Here is an 18,352-nt window from a genome sequence, read left to right as displayed (position 1 = left end):
TGTGGTAATGGTTGTACATATCTGTGAATACACTAAAAACCCTACAATCATTCACCTGTGTGCTTTAAGTGGGTGAACTCTGTGGTAAAAATAATACACATTGGGATGATTCTACCATAACTTTCCCTCATCCCCTTTGCCACTAACTTATTTGGGGCCATTGTGATCACTGTCCTGCCTAATTTAATCATAATTTCTCAGAATCAGTTTCCCAGGAGTACTACTACCTAGCAGGTTGCAGTTTTAGACCTGAGCAGAGTTTATTTTTGCAACTGTTGGTACTATACATCCTTGCTGTGGAGAGTACTGGGATAAAGGAAGGTGTGGGTGAGTGGCAGGCAGAAGTTGAGTTAGGTTTTGAGCGTGAGTAGCTTAAAATATTTGTCAGAAAATTCAAAGACAATTACATGTTCTGTCTTCTGCAGTGGTGTCACTTTTCCCCTCTGAGTTTGTCTTGCTGGCCTCCCCATTTCTAAAGCTTCCTTTTTACGGTTCTAACAGTAACTGTTAACAAGACACACTTAGGGTACGTTTCAAAGTTTTCTTTCCCTTTCCTCAACAGATTATAATCTAACATTGTAAGAATAGGCCCACAGTTGAAGAATTGTGCTTTTTATTTCCTTATCCAGGATCGAGTTCAATATTCTTTATTTTTCTTTGTTTGCAAAGATTTTATTAAGTCGGCAGTAACACGATTTAAGTAGAAAATTTCTTGTAAAAAATAGTAAATATGCCTATTTTCCTCTTTCTCTTCCACCACAGTAAATAAACGTTGTCAGAAAACTGTAACATGGAGAAAGGAAACTACCAGAAACTTCCCCAGAAAAGCAAATAATGCTTATTTGCCCCTTTATCCCTACTGAAGCATTTAAAATATGGGAACATATGTATATGTATAACTGATTCACTTTGTTATAAAGCAGAAACTAACACACCACTGTAAAGCAATTATACTCCAATAAAGATGTAAAAAAAAAAAAAAAAAAGACGTACACTTAGTCACCACAAACTAGCTGTGCGCAGACCCTTAGGCTTTTGTCTGCTGTTTCTTCTCCCAGCCTCGAGTTCCCAGTCACCCAGGATGCCCAAGGATGAGCCAGCACAGCTGAAAGCGACTGCGAGGCCCTGGTCCTCACCCCCAGGGCCCGGGGGCCTAGCGCGCTGAACCCCTGACTGCTGCTGCCCGCGAGCCTCACGGCTGCCCAACGGTCTCTGACCTTGGCCGTGCTTCCAGCGCCCCGCCCAGCGATGTTCCTCCTCGTTGCCCTGCTTGCTGAGCTTGGAGGGCTACACGCTCTCCAGGGTAAGACCGCGGAGCCCCGACTTCCTTCTCCCTCCTTTGGCTTCTGAGCAGGGCTGGGCTCTTCCTGGGGAGCAATTCCTGTAGCTCTGGGACCCCTACCGCCCCTTTCCCAGATTCCCTGCCGGTGCTTTCCTCCCACACCCCACCCCTACGCCACCCACCCCTGACCAGGGCAGGGGAAGGAAGATGTTAGCCAAGGAGTCCACTCTCTGCATCAAGGGTCCAGTGTCTCAGCAGCTGAGGGTCCTTCTGGGTCACCCACTCTGTGGCCAGAGGATATACGAGGTTCGGCACTGCCCTGGATGTATTCCTCAGAGACCCGAGAGAAACAGGTCCCAATGCGGTTATGGAAACGAACAGGATGGTCCTATAGAACTGCAATGGCTAATTTCTGTTCACTTGTTTGTATCTTAGCCATTTTCAGTGTGCCATTGAAAATCTATTGAAATCTGTGGACCAAGAAGGAGGGTAAACACATGTAGATAAATTGACTTACAATTGTGGACCCCACCATGGACTCAAACTTAAGAACCCAAGCTTGACTGAGAGCACTGTTGCAAAAAATCCCATTTTCTTACTACAGATTCTGAGGGAATATTCCTGTATGTCACAGTTCCACAGAAGATGAGGTCGAATGAGAGTGAAGATTCAGAGAAGCAGGTGAATGATCAAGGATATTAGTTTTATAATTTAAAAGTTTAAGACGATTTTTCTTTACCTTTGTATTGAATCAGATCCTACTGATTTGTATTCACTTGCAAAGCAACATATTTTCATTGCTAACTCTTGTGCCCTTCTCTTCATCTCTCAGGCTCTTCTGACCTATTTGTTCACAATTTTCAAGAAATAGTAAACACTTTTCAGGAATCATACTCGTAGAAAAAAATCAATATTAAATAAGCATGACAATGAAATTTATGAAAAAAATTATTAATGGCCACTGTTAAAGTGACAGAGAAAATGGTCTTGAGCAAGGTTTAGACCTGCAAGTTTTGACCCAGAAGCATCAGACTTATTAGAAGTAATGCCAAAGAGAAAAAAGAAAAGGAAAAATAAAAATGTCACATTTGCCTGATTATGATGAAAACATTGTCAGTAAATAAATATTAACTGGAAAAAAAGTTGAAAAATGCGTACCTGCTATTAAAAACTGATTAAATTGAAGACACTCCATCTTGAATATTTTCTTGATTAATATACTTCAAATTGGCATAATTATAATGTTTTAGATTAAAAACTAGAAGTCACAATACAGGGGTTTAGATTTTCATGTGGTTAAAGTGGTGTGGTCAATATATAGAAACCCTGGGAAAATTTTTCAGTTTGAAGGAACAATTTTTGAAATAAGAGTAAGTAAAAAAATTAAGACTCCATTAACTCTATTTTGACATACAGTATTGGAACCTATCATGATTCTCTTCTACTGCTGAATCACTGTAATAAAAATTAAATGTGAAATTGTACTTGAAAATCATGATAAAATAATTTCCTTTAGAGAAGTATTTTCATATACTAGTCTCATTTAATTCTCACATTAACCTTTTGAAATATTACATATATTTTCTTATATATATGAGAAAGAGGATTACAAATGTTCAGTTGAGGGAGTCAAAGTTATAAGTTTAGGACATGGAATCCAAATTTTAATTTAAGACTCTGATTCCATTATAAATAAACTACTTTCTGTTGAAAACTGTTTGCATAAAAGTTTCTTTTCTTTTTTTCTGATTTACTTCTGTTTGTATGTATATTGTCATTGCATGGTCACTTTAAGCTTCAAGTTGTTTACTTCAGTTATCACAATGATGCAGGACATGAAGTGTTTTGAAATCTCTGTAGAGCTCACTACTGGTAAATGGTCTGTTCATATTTTCTATTTCTTCCTGGTTCAGTCTTGGGAGATTGTACCTTTCAAAGAATTTGTCCATTTCTTCTAGGTTGTCCATTTTGTTGGCTTATAGTTGTTTGTAATACTCTCATGGTCCTTTGTATTTCTGTAGTGTCAGTTACAACTCCTTTTTCATTTCTGATTTTATTGATTTGGGCCCTCTCCCCTTTTTTCTTGATGAGTCTGTCTAAATGTTTATCAGTTTTGCTTATCTTTTCAAAGAACAAGTTTTAGTTTCATTGATCTTTCTATTGTTTTTTTTTGTCTCTATTTCATTTATTTCTGCTCTGATCTTTATGATTTATTTCCTTCTACTGATTTTGGGTTTCTGTTCTTCTTTTTCTAGTTGCTTTAGGTATAAAGTTATGTTGTTATGGTGCATTCATCTACGTGTCTGTTTTTATGCTGGTAAGATACTGTTTGATTACTACAGCCTTGTAATATTGTTTGAAATCACAAGGTGTGATGTCTCTGGCTTTGCTCTTCTTTTTCAAGATTGTTTAAGCTATTAAGGCTCTTTTGTGGTTCCATATACATTTTAGGATTGTTTTCTCTATTTCTGTGGAAAATGACATTGGCATTTTGATAGGGATTGCACTGAATCTGCAGATCACTTTGGGTAGTATGGAAAATTTTACAATATTAATCCTTTCAATCCATAAACACGGAATATATATTTATCTGTGTCTTCTCTAATTTTATTCATGATTGTTTTTTAGTTTTTACTGGATACGTTTTTCACCTTCTTGGCTAAATTTGTTCTTAAATGTTTTGTCTTTTGATGTTATTGTAAATGGTATTGTTTTCTTAATTTTCTTTCTGGTAGTTCATTGTCAGTATATAGAAACACAACTGATTTTTGTATTTTGATCTTGTGTCTTAAAACTTTACTGAATTCATTTATTAATTCTGATAGCTTTTTGACGTAGTCTTTAGGGTTTTCTATACATGAGATCATGTCATCTGCAGAGATAATGTTACTTCTTTCACCTCTTTTGTTCTCTCTGGTCCAGGAGAGCTCCCATTACTAGGTGACTTCGTAGCCAGTTCCTCTAGTGGCAGCTGTGTAAGGTGGGGCACTAGATGTGTGGACAAATTTCATTGAGGGAGAAGCTGGAGAATTAGCTCTATAGTTGGGATGAGTCAGAGAGAGAAAGCACAGGGAATTTCCTCACATCTGTTCAAGTCCCCAGAGGACTACTATTTATGTACCCTGTCAGCTCCCTGGTGCAAGCTATTTAGAAGCTCAACCCTCAAGCAGCAGCTGAGGAAGTATGCACTCAAGCCCTTTGCACAGAGAAGTTGGGACCCTTGTGTTTTTTCCTGTTCCCTCTGCCCTAAGCCCAGGGAGATGGTCCTTGGAAGTGCTTGCCCTTCCGTATAAAAATCTTCTCTTAAGATGAATCTGGGGAGTCTGAATGCTGAGCCCCGTCAGATCTCAGAGCTAGGTGGTATGGGATCCAAACCTTCAGGTGGCAGCGTTAAAAGTTGAGGTTCTATAGCCAATATGTTATAATAAGTAGAAATGGAGTACAGCCTTTAAAAATTATGAATCACTGTATTGTACCTGTAACATATAATATTGTACATCAGTATACTTCAATTAAAAAAAAAGTTGAGATTCTAGATGTGTAGACAAGGTCCTGTCAGGAAGAAACTGGAGACTTGGTTTTATTGTTGGATTGAGCCTGGGGGAGTCGTCAAGGGAAGTGCCCATCGGCCCTTTCAGGCTCCTGGGAGGATCCCTATCAGCACCCACATGTAGTCTGATTAGAAGCTGGACCCTCGAGCTGCAGCTGGAAAAGTGTGCAGTCAAACTCCTTCCAGGGAGAAAGTAGGAGCTGGGTGCTTTTTGTCTGCTCCCTCTATGATGCACCCCGGGGTGGGGGGGGAACTATGGGAAGTGCTCATGTACACATTTAAAAACTGCCTCTGTTTAATGGGGGTCTGAGGAATTAGGGATGTCAAGTCCCAGTGGCTCTCTGAACTAAGTTATTTGGAAGCCAGTCCCTTGGGTGGCAGCCTTAAAAGTTGTGCTGCTGGATGCCTGGTCCAAACCTTTTGGTTCTGAGGGGCATACTGAGAGTTCGGGGTTCCCTCCTGATTGTAAGCACTTTGCCAGGGGTGGGTTTTGTGGTGCGTGTGTGTATCAGCCTTTCCTACCCACTTTCACGGTGGATACTTTCTCAGTCACCCAGTGTTGAGGAGTCACTGTGCAACTTTCTGGATTTCTCTCACAGGGCATCAATCCACGTGAGGCGTATGTTTGGTGTATCTGTGGGAGGATAAGGCAGGAAGCTCTTATCCTGCCATCAGACTGATTTCATATCCCTGTGTATAATTGTTTTTGATTGGATTAACCTTGCTAATTTTATTTGGTTGATTGCTTGATTTTGTGGGCTTCCTTTAAAATGTGCTATACTTTGTTTTGGCAGGCAATTAAGTTACTTATGAATCAGATAGACAATTTCATGCTGCCTTGTCATATCTTAAGGATGAATGTTTAGAGTGGCCTTTACTCTAAGATTAGTTTCTCCTTAACACTAAAATTTGACCCTTCTGTGATCTCTAGTGGATGGCATGAGTGTTCAGTGACATTCTTCTCCTCTGGTTGATCAGACCTTGAATATCTCCCAGCACTATGTGAGCTGTGGGTTTTATTCCTCAGCTGCCCAGTTGTTCTTTGCCCATGGTGTTGGACAGACCCTAATTTACCCAAGTGATTCTTACCATCTGGTGTTCATGCCGTTGAATAAGCTCCACCTATTGTTACCGACCAGGGCTCTTGGCCTTCCCCAATAAATAGAAATTGATCAGAGGCCAGACAAGAAATTCAGGTAAGGCTTTACTGGGGCCCCTGCTGCAGCAGAGGAGGGAGAACAAACAGGTCCCCTTTCTTGCTCACTGCAGGAGGTAGGGCAGGCTTGTTCCTTATATGGGGCGAGGGTAGGGGTGTGTCCATGGGTCAGGCCAGAGGGGGGGCTTAGGTGTTTTGCCCACCCCTTAGGTGGTGGTGTGTGCAGGGTGCATGCTCAGTACCGCCCTTTTGCTCCCAACACCCTGTTTTTGCTCCAGGCTCTTCAAAAGTGGCAGCTGGAATTTGCCCCAACTAAGGCATACACGCAGTTTTTTTTTTTTAACATCTTCATTGGAGTATAATTGCTTTACAGTGGTGTGTTAGTTTCTGCTGTATAATAAAGTGAATCAGCTATACGTATACATATATCTCCATATCCCCTCCCTCTTGCGTCTCCCTCCCACCCTCCCTATCCCACCCCTCTAGGTGGTCACAGAGCACCGAGCTGATCTCCCTGTGCTATGCGGCTGCTTCCCACTAGCTTTCTATTTTACATTTGGTAGTGTATATATGTCCATGCCACTCTCTCACTTCGTCCCAACTTACCCTTCCCCCTCCCCATGTCCTCAAGTCCATTCTCTACGTCTGGCATGCAGTTATTTTTAGTCCCATACAGTTTCTTTGTATTTTGTTGCTCCAGGAGAGGTGTATCCAGGATACAGGATATCCAGGTGTATCCTTTGCACTGCAGCAAAGGGTCCCAGGTCCCAGCCTGTCTCACTATGAGTGTGGGAAAGACCTGTGACTTCCTTCCAACCAATAGGATATGGCCAAGTGGATGGACGTACCTCTGTTGATCACATTGTGTTAAATGGCAAAGGGTGGATTTCAAGCCTATGTTGTTCTACTATATAAAATTCAATTTAGCTAGACACTTTCTCACCCTCCTGATGATCTTATAAAAGCAACCTGCTTTACTGTGTACCGTGTACACTTCCTGTTCCTGGATGCCATCATGTCAAGGTAATGAGGACCATTATAACTTAGTCCCTGTAGTATCAGAGCTCGTAGTCCTGGAGCTGCAGCGTTCCTCGCTAGCTTCATTCTCTCAGGTCTGTTTTCCTCCCAGTTTATATGTGAAGCATTGCGAAGTGGCTCTAGTGTTTGTTAGTATGTATATATGTATTTATAAACTTGCTATTGTTTCATTATATTTGGTGTAGAATGTAAGCCTACAGCCATTCCTCATTCATTTTGGCTAAGGGTGAATATGTTTTTTCTAAATATAAACAATTAAAATCTAGTATTAATAAATGGTAAAATTATATTTTTTTCAAAATATAGTTTTCATTTATTCTTTTCAAAAGCCATCCCTACAGTAAATTTATCACCCTCATCCTGAATTTATTAGAAAAATTTAAAATTTTTACTATTTAGAACAATAAATTCTGAAGAATATATTCTTTTTTAAAATGGATTGGGTGAGTCTTTTTCGACTTGAGTGAAAAATACTTTTATATATTTATGATTTACTAAATCGTCTTTATTTGCTTTATTTTAGGTGACTTATATCATTACAATTGATAAAAAACCATACACTCTGCATCTCAGGAAACAGTAAGATATGATTTTCCCTTAAAGCTGAGAATTTACTTTTTAAAAAATATTTTTGTACACTATTTAAATTCAAGAATGCAGTGAAATGTAGGCTGTTTAATTGGTCAGTTTTTCAGTTTAGGATTCATTACGTCTTGAATATGAAGTCTATGAGAACTTTGCATTTGTATATTCCAGCTTGTTATTTTCAAATTAAGAAATAAGTTACGTATAAATAAGAGTATAAAGCCATTGAACCCAAGAACTGCAAGCTGTGTATCAAGTATATCCGATGTGAAATCAAACATGTGTACATATCATGTGGTTATTGGTGGAAAATTTAACTAGCGGCATACTTTGTATGGAGGTATTAATTGTATATGTATTTATTTTTAACAACTTTATTTGGTAAATTATATATATATATATATAAAACTCTGAAATGTATAATTCAGTGATTTTAATATAGTATTACAATTATCAACCATAAATCAGTTTTAGAACATTTAATTCCCCACCTAAGACCCATTGTGCCATTTCATATTTAATCCCTGTCATCAGCCACTACTCCAGGCAACAAGCAATCTATTTCCTGTCTCTTAATTTGTGTTTTCTCAACATTTTATATAAATGGACTCAAACAGCCTCTTCTCTGCCTTCATCTTTGAAAATATATATTTATCACAACTGCATTTTGTCTGCCTGCATCTTTGTAGTTGAACAAGCCTGGAGAAAATTGTTCTCACTTACTCATGACTATTCTCTTGTAATTCATGATCGTTAAACTCATGTTGGTCTTTAATGTCGCTACCATTCCATTAAAAGTGTTTTTTGATAAGATCATCCAAGATCCTCATGTTTCTAAATGCCAGTTATTTTTCACTCTTCATTTTTCTTGACCAATCGGCCGCATTGTGTATAGCTGAGCAGTGTCTCCTCCATATAATAGTTTCTTCATTTGGCTTCCAGGGTACCGCAGACTCCCGTGTTTAACTCTTACCACTGTGCTGACTCTTTCTCAGATTTTGTTTTGTTTTTTTTCTAGATTCCTCCTCATCTCTTCAGTCTTAGAGTTCTCCATGGTGCTATTCTTAAATCTTGTTTGTTTGTTTTTTCCCCTAGCTATACTCAATCACCCAGTTATTTCATCTACTCCTATGGATTTAATACCATTTATGTATTGATTACTCCCAAACTTGTATCTCTACTTTTTTCCTCTCCATATTCATTTATTTGACTACTTATTTGATAACCAAGAGGTTATGAGAATTCTCATATTTAATGTGTCTAAAATGTACTTCTGATCCTTTTCCAAAATTTGTCTTTCCCACAATTATCTCAGTAAATTGCACCTCTACTCTTCCAGTTTCTCAGAACAAAAATGTTAGGGTCATTCCTGACATCTTTTTTTTCTTTTGTTTTCCCCCCACATCCAATGGATTATTAAATCCCATGCGATCTGCCTTCAAAATGCATCCAGAATGGGACCTCCACCGCTGCTGCAATCCTAGCTCAAGCCACCGTCATGTCTTGCCTGGATGACTGTAATAACCTAGCTGATCACTCTGTTTCTGCTTATTTGTCCTACAGATGGTTCTCAACACAGCATTCAGTCTGATCCTATTAAAATGCTGGTCTGACCCGTCCTCAATCTGCTCAGACTCTTCCAATGGCTTCTCATCTCGGTGACACCGTCTCTTACTGTGGGCTCTTGTCTTCACTCCACGCTTCACCACAGGCACTGCCCCCAGATGTTCTTCGTAAACACAAAACATATCTCTGCCTCAGGGTCTTTGCATTTTCTCCTTGCTTTGTCCGGAATAACATTTCTGTGCAAATCCAAGTGGCTTGTTTTCAGGTCTTTACTTATCAGTTCAGTGAGCCTTTCCATGCCATCCTGTCTACATTTGCAACCAACCTCCTGCCACCCTGGGCCTTATTTATCATCACCTAATGTACTAACGTATGTGTCTCTCACTGCCGTGAAGACCCGTGGTTTTCTCTTTTGTTTACTGCTGTATCCCAGTGCCTGGAAGAGGATCTGTCAGATCATTGACACTCAGTAAATCTTGTTGAATGGAGACACAGGCAGGCACACACACGAATATCTGATATGGAGGATTCAAAGTCTAGTCCAGTGTTAAGAAATCCTAAACTCTCTGAGTCAATAGTTCTATGAATTTACACTGTTATGGCATGCTAAAATTACTCTAGTTAAGGAATATTATTATATGAATCATATATTTCACTTTTTTTAAATTATTTTAATGTTTATGTTCATAATAAATTCATGATTCAACCAGTTTTTTATTTTTGTTTTTTCTAGCTCATTCGTATCCCAGAACTTTTTGGTTTATACATATAATGAAACTGGATCTTTGCATTCTGAGTCTTCATATTTTAAGGTAAGACCCAGGTGTCTTAGACATTTATTATCACACGTTTCCTTATTGAAGTGGACATATTATTACCACTGGGATATGTTTGTTCCATGTTGGCAGTTTCATACAATTTTATTCCACATTCCATGTATGATAGAGATGAAATCCAGACCTAGAGAACAGTCATGGGCACCTAGGTGGTACAAAGTAAAGAGAGTTGTCAAATACTTATTTTCCTTGAAAATCAATTTTAGTAAACCTGTATGATACACAATCTTATTATTTTCAACTGTTTTAATGTTTTGAATATTTATAATGTTTGCCAATACACTTTTATGCATAAATAATTTATTTATTTGCCACTCTGTACTGTTTTTCAGATGCATTGCCATTACCAAGGATACGTTGCAGATTTTCCAAATTCAGTCGTGACACTCAGCATCTGTTCTGGACTCAGGTAATAGCATTTTAGAGGCTATTTATACATGAAAACTTAGGATATACTTTAAAATGAAACTTAGTGGCCGCAAAACACAAATCTGGGATATTTAAGGAGAATTCAAATCTGAATGTTTTCTTCATGATGGCCTTACTTTTATTAATAATATTAACATTAATAAATGGACCTTAATCATGCCAATTGAAATGAAATCATTCAAGGGAATCCTGACTGGAGATATTTTCAAGATATTGAGCAGAAAGAGATAGATGCAGTAAAACAAAACAAACAGCCCCCCCCCCAAATCCTTTAGAACATCTCCCTAGATGTTACTGTTGTATTATCTATCAGTTATCTGGAACAGTTATGGAAAATGACATTAATTAGTTGCTTAACTAAGCACATATTGTATGCTCTCAGTGTAGGTGTACTTGGTATCAGACGTAAAATGACTAATTGAGAAGATACCTCAGAGGTAAAAGGGCAGGGATAAGTGATTTTTGTCATTGATAGTGGCAGGAAGAAGGTGGTGAGTTTATCAGATGAAGACAGGTCCAGAGCAGAGCAAAAATCTCTTCCTAACTTCCTTTTGCTTTTGGTTGCCTGATTTCCAGAATTTATTCATATCAACTCAGAAAACTGACATTCTCTGAATGTGGTTTTCCTGCATATTAATCTTTTTAGATCTCCACTCTATATATCCATTTTCTCTTATTCTAACCCCTGTAAGAATAGGAACTTTTTATTCTTGGAATTCTCAACAAATGTCTTGGTTCCCAGCAAATACTTGGCCTTAATTAATACATCTTGAATGAATGTGACTACTATACAGAAAATACAAAATACTTTTCAGTATATTTAGTTTTTTAATACGTGAGAAAAACTGACGCAGATGTGGTTACTCAGTTACTAATGGTAGCTGAAAAAAGGCAGGGAAAGAGAGTGGGTTTAATGCATGTACCTCATTATGGTTTCTCATTTCTTACAACACTTTGGATTATAGGTCTGATGGGATCATAGGCAGGATTTTTATATCACTGCTTTCTAAATATTCAGGGGATTTCTTCAGTTTGAAAATATCAGCTATGGAATTGAGCCATTGGAATCTTCAGCAAGGTTCGAGCACATAATTTATCAAGTGAAAAATGACAATCCAGATATGCCAATGTTAGCAGAAAATTACAGCAATATTTGGCAGAAAGACCAGCCCTATAAAGTCTATTTAAACTCACAGGTAACTGAGACAATTTGGATGTTATGACACACTATAAAATTACTTATGTAGAATTGTGTTAATCATGAAAAGGGGGCTTCCCTGGTGGTGCAGTGGTTGAGAGTCTGCCTGCTGATGCAGGGGACACGGGTTCGTGCCCTGGTCCGGGAAGATCCCACATGCCGCGGAGCGGCTGGGTCCGTGAGCCATGGCCGCTGAGCCTGTGCATCTGGAGCCCGTGCTCTGCAACGGGAGAGACCACAACAGTGAGAGGCCCGTGTACCGCAAAAAAAAAAAAAAAATCATGAAAAGGAACTACTTAGCTGTTGAGTAGTAATATAAAATTTGGTATCTTTTTTCTACAGCAGTAAATGAAACATCCATATTCCATCTAAAATACATGGAAATATGCAATAATGTGTGTCAAGCTTATTGTTGTATGATGTATAATGTAATATTTCTTGTTTTCCATTTTTATTCCAACAAAAATGCATATTATTGAATAAAATTTAGGAATATAGGAAGAATAGTTACCACTACCCTGGTAAAATTACTTTTAATATTTTGACATATAGCTTTACGTACTACTGGGACGTATCTTTCTAGAATACTTACTCATTTGTATATTATTAAACTCTCTTAATTTACTTGTAGGCTGAATATAGAATTCTTTCTTTCATCACTTTGAATATTTCAGTTCCCCGTCTTTTGGACTCCATGGTCTCTGATGAAGAATCAAATATTATTCATCTTATTGAGGATTCCTTGTACATGATGAGTCCCTTCTTTGTTGATTCTTTCAAGAGCCTCTGTCTTTGCTTTATGACAGTTTTCTTATGATGTACCTTTGAGGGGATCCCTTTGAGTTTATCCTACTTGGAGTTCATTAAGCTTCTTGGATGTTTAAGTTAATGTTTTTTTCATCAAATTTGGGAACTTTTTGGCCATTAGTTCTTTGAAGATCCTTTCTGCCCTTTTGTCTATCCCCTCACTTTCTGTTACTCCCATTATATGCATGTTGGTGTGCTTGAAAGTGCCCTACAGGAACAGAAGAGGTTCTGTTCATTTTTATCCATTCTTTTTTCTTTCTCTTCCTCTGACTGTATAATCTCATCTGACTTTAAACAGGTGCAACAAGGGAAATCTTTGTGGTGATAAAATAGTTTTGTATCTTGATTGCAGTGCTGGTTATGTAAACATACACATGACAATATGATGTAGAGATATACACATACACACTGTACCAGGTCAATATCCTGGTTTTGAAAACATACTATAGTTTTGTAACATGTAACTACTGGGGGAAACTGAGTGAATGATACATGAGATATAGTGAGCTATTTTGGCAATATTCTATGATTCAATACTTATTTCTTTTTTAAATGAACACAAAGTTTTACAAAAGGAAATAAAGATAACCTATTAAAAACAAATGAATTTTGAAGTTCATTTTATTGAAAGTGACACCTGACATTATGGTGAATAGTATTATAAGTTTGTTTTAAAACATAGGTATCAAAGTTACATTTTTTACTTATTATTTTGAAAATAAGAATATAAATTTGGAAAGGCAAATAGGATAAAAACAATGCTGTTATTAAAATATGAAACCTACTGTGCAGAAACATGCTCGAAATTGGTTATGTATGATGCACACGTAATTTATAATTATACTCAATCAAGCTGCAATGCAGAAGACATGGTTGTCAACATTGACTTATATTTTTATACAGGCACAGTAAGGGTAACCAAAATACAGAATACCTTTAAAGTTAACGTTGAACACAAAGGAAAAAAGTCAGCATCTCAGTATATACATATATAAGATGCAGGCGTAATTTGCTTCCCTATGGAAATATAAACCTAGGCTCTACTGTCAAGTCCAGTTTGTTTGTTTGCCTGTTTATTTATAGTAAGCTAAGATATTTTATGACAGACCCAATCTTTGTATCCTCCTTACTCTTCGATTTAGTTACCAATGCACTTGGGTCAAGGAAGAAATTTTGGTTTCTTTAAAATATCTGTGTGTGAAATGGTATCTCAATGTGTTAGAAATATAGCTCATGTAGAAATTACCATTAGAGTACTAAATGACGATGTAGTAAATTGTTGATTCGTAGCTGACTGACTTGGCACAATCAAGGATTATTACCTCATATCAAGTGGGGCACGCAGCCTATGCTCTGGAACTACAGAGCTGTTCACTTTCTCTTACGCAGTATTAATAGTGAGTACCTAGACTCCCACCTTACGCTATCAGGCTCCCTGGGATTCCCTTAAACCTGGAATCTGTTTTCAAGTAAATTTTCTGATTTACAATTAATTTATATTGTTAAGTCCTCTTGAGGGTTTTATATACATCCTTTTTGCTTCCTTTACATGTCACTCTCTGTGCTTAACAAATTCAAAACATGTTAACATTTGATAAATTCTCCTTTCAGGAAAAAACTCTTTCAGAACTATTACCCCAGTATCTAGAAATGCACATTATAGTGGATAAAGCTTTGGTAAGTCAAACTCTCCCCTCCTTCCCTCACTCTCTCTTTTCTTTCTTTCTTTCTTTCTTTCTTTCTTAAAGCTTAATGTTTTATTACTATCACCTAGAGAACATCAGCTGAAATGTTAAAACTTTTCTGAGTATTAACTTTATGAAACCAATTTATGGAAATGTTTAATATTGTTAGCTGTCTTACAGGTTTCTAAATTAATATTTCTAATGATCATGGAAAGGTAGCTACACTTTTTGCTAAATGTTGATAGAAAAATTAAAACACGGAATTGCCGATTTGGGGTAATTTACCTTTGAGACTCCAGACATTTTTATTTATTTATTTATTTAATTTATTTATTTAATTTTTTTAAAAAAAGAGATTTCCTTTTTTATTTTTTAAAATTAATTAATTAATTTATTTATTTGTTTATGGCTGTGTTGGGTCTTCGTTGCTGTGCGTGGGCTTCTCATTGCAGTGGCTTCTTTTGTTGCGGAGCACGGACTCTAGGCACGCGGGCTTCAGTAACTGTGGCTCAGAGGCTCTAGAGCTCAGGTTCAGTAGTTGTGGCGCACGGGCTTAGTTGCTCCACGGCATATGGGATCTTCCCGGACCAGGGCTCGAACCCGTGTCCCTTGCATTGGCAGGCGGATTCTTAACCACTGCGCCACCAGGGAAGCTCTATTTTATTTATTTAGTTATTTATTTTTTATTGAAGTATGGTTGATTTACAATGTTGGGTCAGTCTCTGCTGTACAGCAAAGCCACTCAGTTATACACATATAGACATTCTTTTTTTCTTATTGTTTTCCATTCTGGTTTATTACGGGATATTGAATATAGTTCCCTGTGTTATATAGGATGTCTATCTCTCTTCTTTCTTTAAACATAATTAAAAATTTCCTTAACTTCAAAGACGTAATGGAATTTTCTAATTATTTTCAAATATAAATATTTAATTCTAAGTGTGACTTAGATACGATTAGAACCCCAGACTAGCCTAGGATGCCCAGTGTTGTCTGCCTGCATCCTCATCCCCAGATTAGGCCAGGGTCTCTTTGGCCACACCTCCTAACTGCCTTGCCCTCTCTTTAACCAGCTGTAGCCTCTCTGGTCACAGTGTTTTCTTTGAACGTATCAGATATTTACCATCTGACCAATTCAGTTAATATTTTTCCATCTTTTTTGAGGCATAATTGATAAATATGATTGTATATAATTAAATTGTACAATGTGAAGATTTGATGTACATGTACATTGTGGATTGATTACCAAGATCAAGATAATTAACACATTCATCACCTCACATAGTTAACTCTTTTATCCGTGTGTGTGTGTGTGTGTGTGTGTGTGTGTGTGTGTGTGTGTGTGTGTATGTGGTGAGAAGACTAAAGATCTGCTTTCAACTTTCAAGTATACAATACCATATTTTTAACTCCATGCACTGTGCTGCACATTAGACCCTCAGAACTTATTCTTATAACTGAAAGGTTGTACCCTTTGACCTACATTTCTCTATTTCCACCTCTGGAAACCAAAATTCTCTTCTCTGTTTCTATGAAATTGGACTTTTTTTTTTAGATTCTACATATAAGTGATACCATACAGTTTTTGTCTTTCTCTGGCTGGCTTATTTCACTTAGCATAATGCCTTCCAGGTTTCTCATGCGGTAGCAAATGGGAGAATGTCCTTCTTTTTAATGACTGAGTAATATTCCATTGCACATATATACCACATTTTCTTTGTTCATTCATCTGTTGATGGGCACTTAGGTTGTTTTCGTATCTAGGCTATTGTGAATAATGTTTCAATTGTGGATAATGTTTCAGTAAACATGGGAATGCAGATATCTCTATGAGATACTGATTTCATTTCCTTAGGATGTATACTGAGGATTGGGATTGTCAGGTCATATGGTAGTTCCTTTTTTAATTTTTTAAGGAACCGTTATACTGTTTTCCATAGTGGCTGTACCAATTTACATTCCCACCAACAGTGCACAAGCGTTCCCTTTCTCGACATCCTCACCAGCATTTGTTAGCTCTTGTTTTTTTTGATGATAGCCATTCTGACAGGTGTGAGGTGATAGCTCACTGTGAATTCGATTTGCATTTCCCTGAGGATTAGTAATGTTGAATACCTTTTTGTGTACCTGTTGGCCACTTGTGTGTCTTCCTTGGAAGAATGTCCATTTGGTAGACATAATATCTTTTGAGTATCTACCCAAGAGTGAAATTGTTATATCATCGGGTTAGTGTATATTACTTTTAGAGGATATTGATAGTTTTCAAAAGCGACTATAACAATTTGTTCTTCCATATTCTCACAAGTAATTGGTATTGTTAGTCTTTTTTAAATTGCTGCCATTCTGGTGTATGAATACTGAGATCATATTGTGGTTTTCATTAGCATTTACTTGATGACTGAAATGCAGCACAGTGAATAGGGGCAGTGTTTTATAACTTTGAATGGGATATAATCTATGAAAATATTGAAGCACTATACTGTACACCTGAAACTAATATAAGATTGTAAATCGACTATACTTCAGTTTTAAAAAATGTATTTATGAGTTTCAGAGGAAAAATTCTTTCTTTTTTCCTTTACCCTGTTTCATCTTGTTCTTTATCAAACCTTTTTGAATCATTCGTTCCACATAATCTTCACTTTACATCATTACAATTTCTGTCTTTTTTCCTAAAGATTTATTTGAGCATTTTGATTTTTTTTAATGCTTATGTATTTGCTTCTTCTTTAATTACTAAGCATACAATGGGAAATACTGTGGTTGATTCCCTCTGTGTTATAGAAAATGTCTACCTCAAGAAATCCCTTTATAATACAGAGGAATCTGTGAAGTTATTTTAGTACTTCTTGAGGATTTCAATTGTTTCTGCTGGACAATGTCTTTAAAATATATAACAAGTGAGAATCTATGTTGAATGCCCAAGTATGATTTTTTTCTTTTTGTTGTTTGTTTTCATTTATTGTAAATATTATCATCTTTATGTTAGTATGCTTTAAACTGTCTGACAGATCCTATGGTTTTCTTGCCTGGTATCACCAAGATATATTTGCCATATAAAAAAAATTGCTGTCACTCACATTTTTTAAAGAATCATAAAAATTTCTTTTTCAGCATGATTATATGGGATCAGAAACGATGGCTGTAATGCAGAAAATTATTCAGCTTATTGGCCTTGTCAACGCAGTAAGTTTTAACTTCTTTACATTTACAATTTTATAAAAAGTCATTGAAAACCTTTCCATTATATCATGACAAATTAATGACTTAAAGCCCTTTATTTGGTTTAATATCCAAAGTAATCAAGTAAACTTTTTCTTTATTTTTTTGTACTGTTTTGATGTAATGATTTATGTTATTTGAATAAATATACTGTAAATCTTATTTTTAGATGTTTAGTCAGTTCAAATTGACTGTGATACTATCCTCCTTGGAATTGTGGTCAGATAAAAACCAAATTTCTACTAATGGGGATGCTGATGATTTATTACAAAGATTTTTGACATGGAAACAGGACTATCTTATCCTACGGCCCCATGACGTAACATTCTTACTTATGTAAGCACAATGTTCTACATTAATAAAGAGATATACATAAATAATTCCATTAATTTTATAATTTAATGCCTTTATTGTGTTCTTCAGCTTTCTGTAGGCCCCTTGGAAAATATTAAAGAAAACATAGCTGTTGCCATTGAGGTGATAGTGTGGTTGGAAATATAATAAAAATAAAATAACCTGAATCACTTATATGACAAAATATTTTGGAGTATAATCTATGCAAAAAAGTCTGTCTTTCATGACTTTTATGATATCAACTATACTATAGAATACATACAAGCCTCAGCTTACTAATGATGTAAAATTGACACTATTCAGTTAACATTACCTTGTTATGTGAATACATTTCATGTCTACTGTTTGATAAAGAAAGATTTGAGTGTTTTGGTTACATTTAATTTTTAAAAATGCTTATCTTTAGAACAGGAAAGATTTCTTTTCTACAGATTAAAAATCCCTTTCGTTTTAACTTTTAGTGACCAAAACAGTGAATGCTGAATAAGGGAAACTGAGGAGAATTTGAGATAAATAAAATTGTATCAAGTCAAAGAGTTAGTTTAGGAAAGAAAACTGGCATTAAAGTGAATTACAGTTTTCAATGATTTGAGCACCTTGTATAATATATTAGATATTATTCAGATAAAAAATTATATGTTTGA

General features: G+C 36.5%; 1 protein-coding gene across 1 annotated transcript in view; it reads left to right on the top strand.

The window, feature by feature from the left end:
• The window catches only part of ADAM18 (ADAM metallopeptidase domain 18), a 90,300-nt gene that overhangs the window by 11,789 nt on the left and 60,159 nt on the right, over positions 1–18,352 (top strand). The window contains exons 2-10 of the mRNA XM_067721523.1: positions 1,059–1,303; positions 1,887–1,963; positions 7,550–7,605; positions 9,911–9,989; positions 10,346–10,422; positions 11,461–11,638; positions 14,059–14,124; positions 17,247–17,318; positions 17,524–17,690. Of these exons, the coding sequence (XP_067577624.1) occupies positions 1,249–1,303; positions 1,887–1,963; positions 7,550–7,605; positions 9,911–9,989; positions 10,346–10,422; positions 11,461–11,638; positions 14,059–14,124; positions 17,247–17,318; positions 17,524–17,690 (827 nt within the window). The 5' untranslated portion in view covers positions 1,059–1,248. The remainder of the gene's footprint in view (positions 1–1,058; positions 1,304–1,886; positions 1,964–7,549; positions 7,606–9,910; positions 9,990–10,345; positions 10,423–11,460; positions 11,639–14,058; positions 14,125–17,246; positions 17,319–17,523; positions 17,691–18,352) is intronic.

Source organism: Pseudorca crassidens, chromosome 21 (genome assembly GCF_039906515.1).
Source record: "Pseudorca crassidens isolate mPseCra1 chromosome 21, mPseCra1.hap1, whole genome shotgun sequence".
NCBI lineage: Eukaryota > Metazoa > Chordata > Mammalia > Artiodactyla > Delphinidae > Pseudorca > Pseudorca crassidens.
Note: the sequence above shows the minus strand (reverse complement) of the source record. Positions and strands in the feature narration are given on the sequence as shown.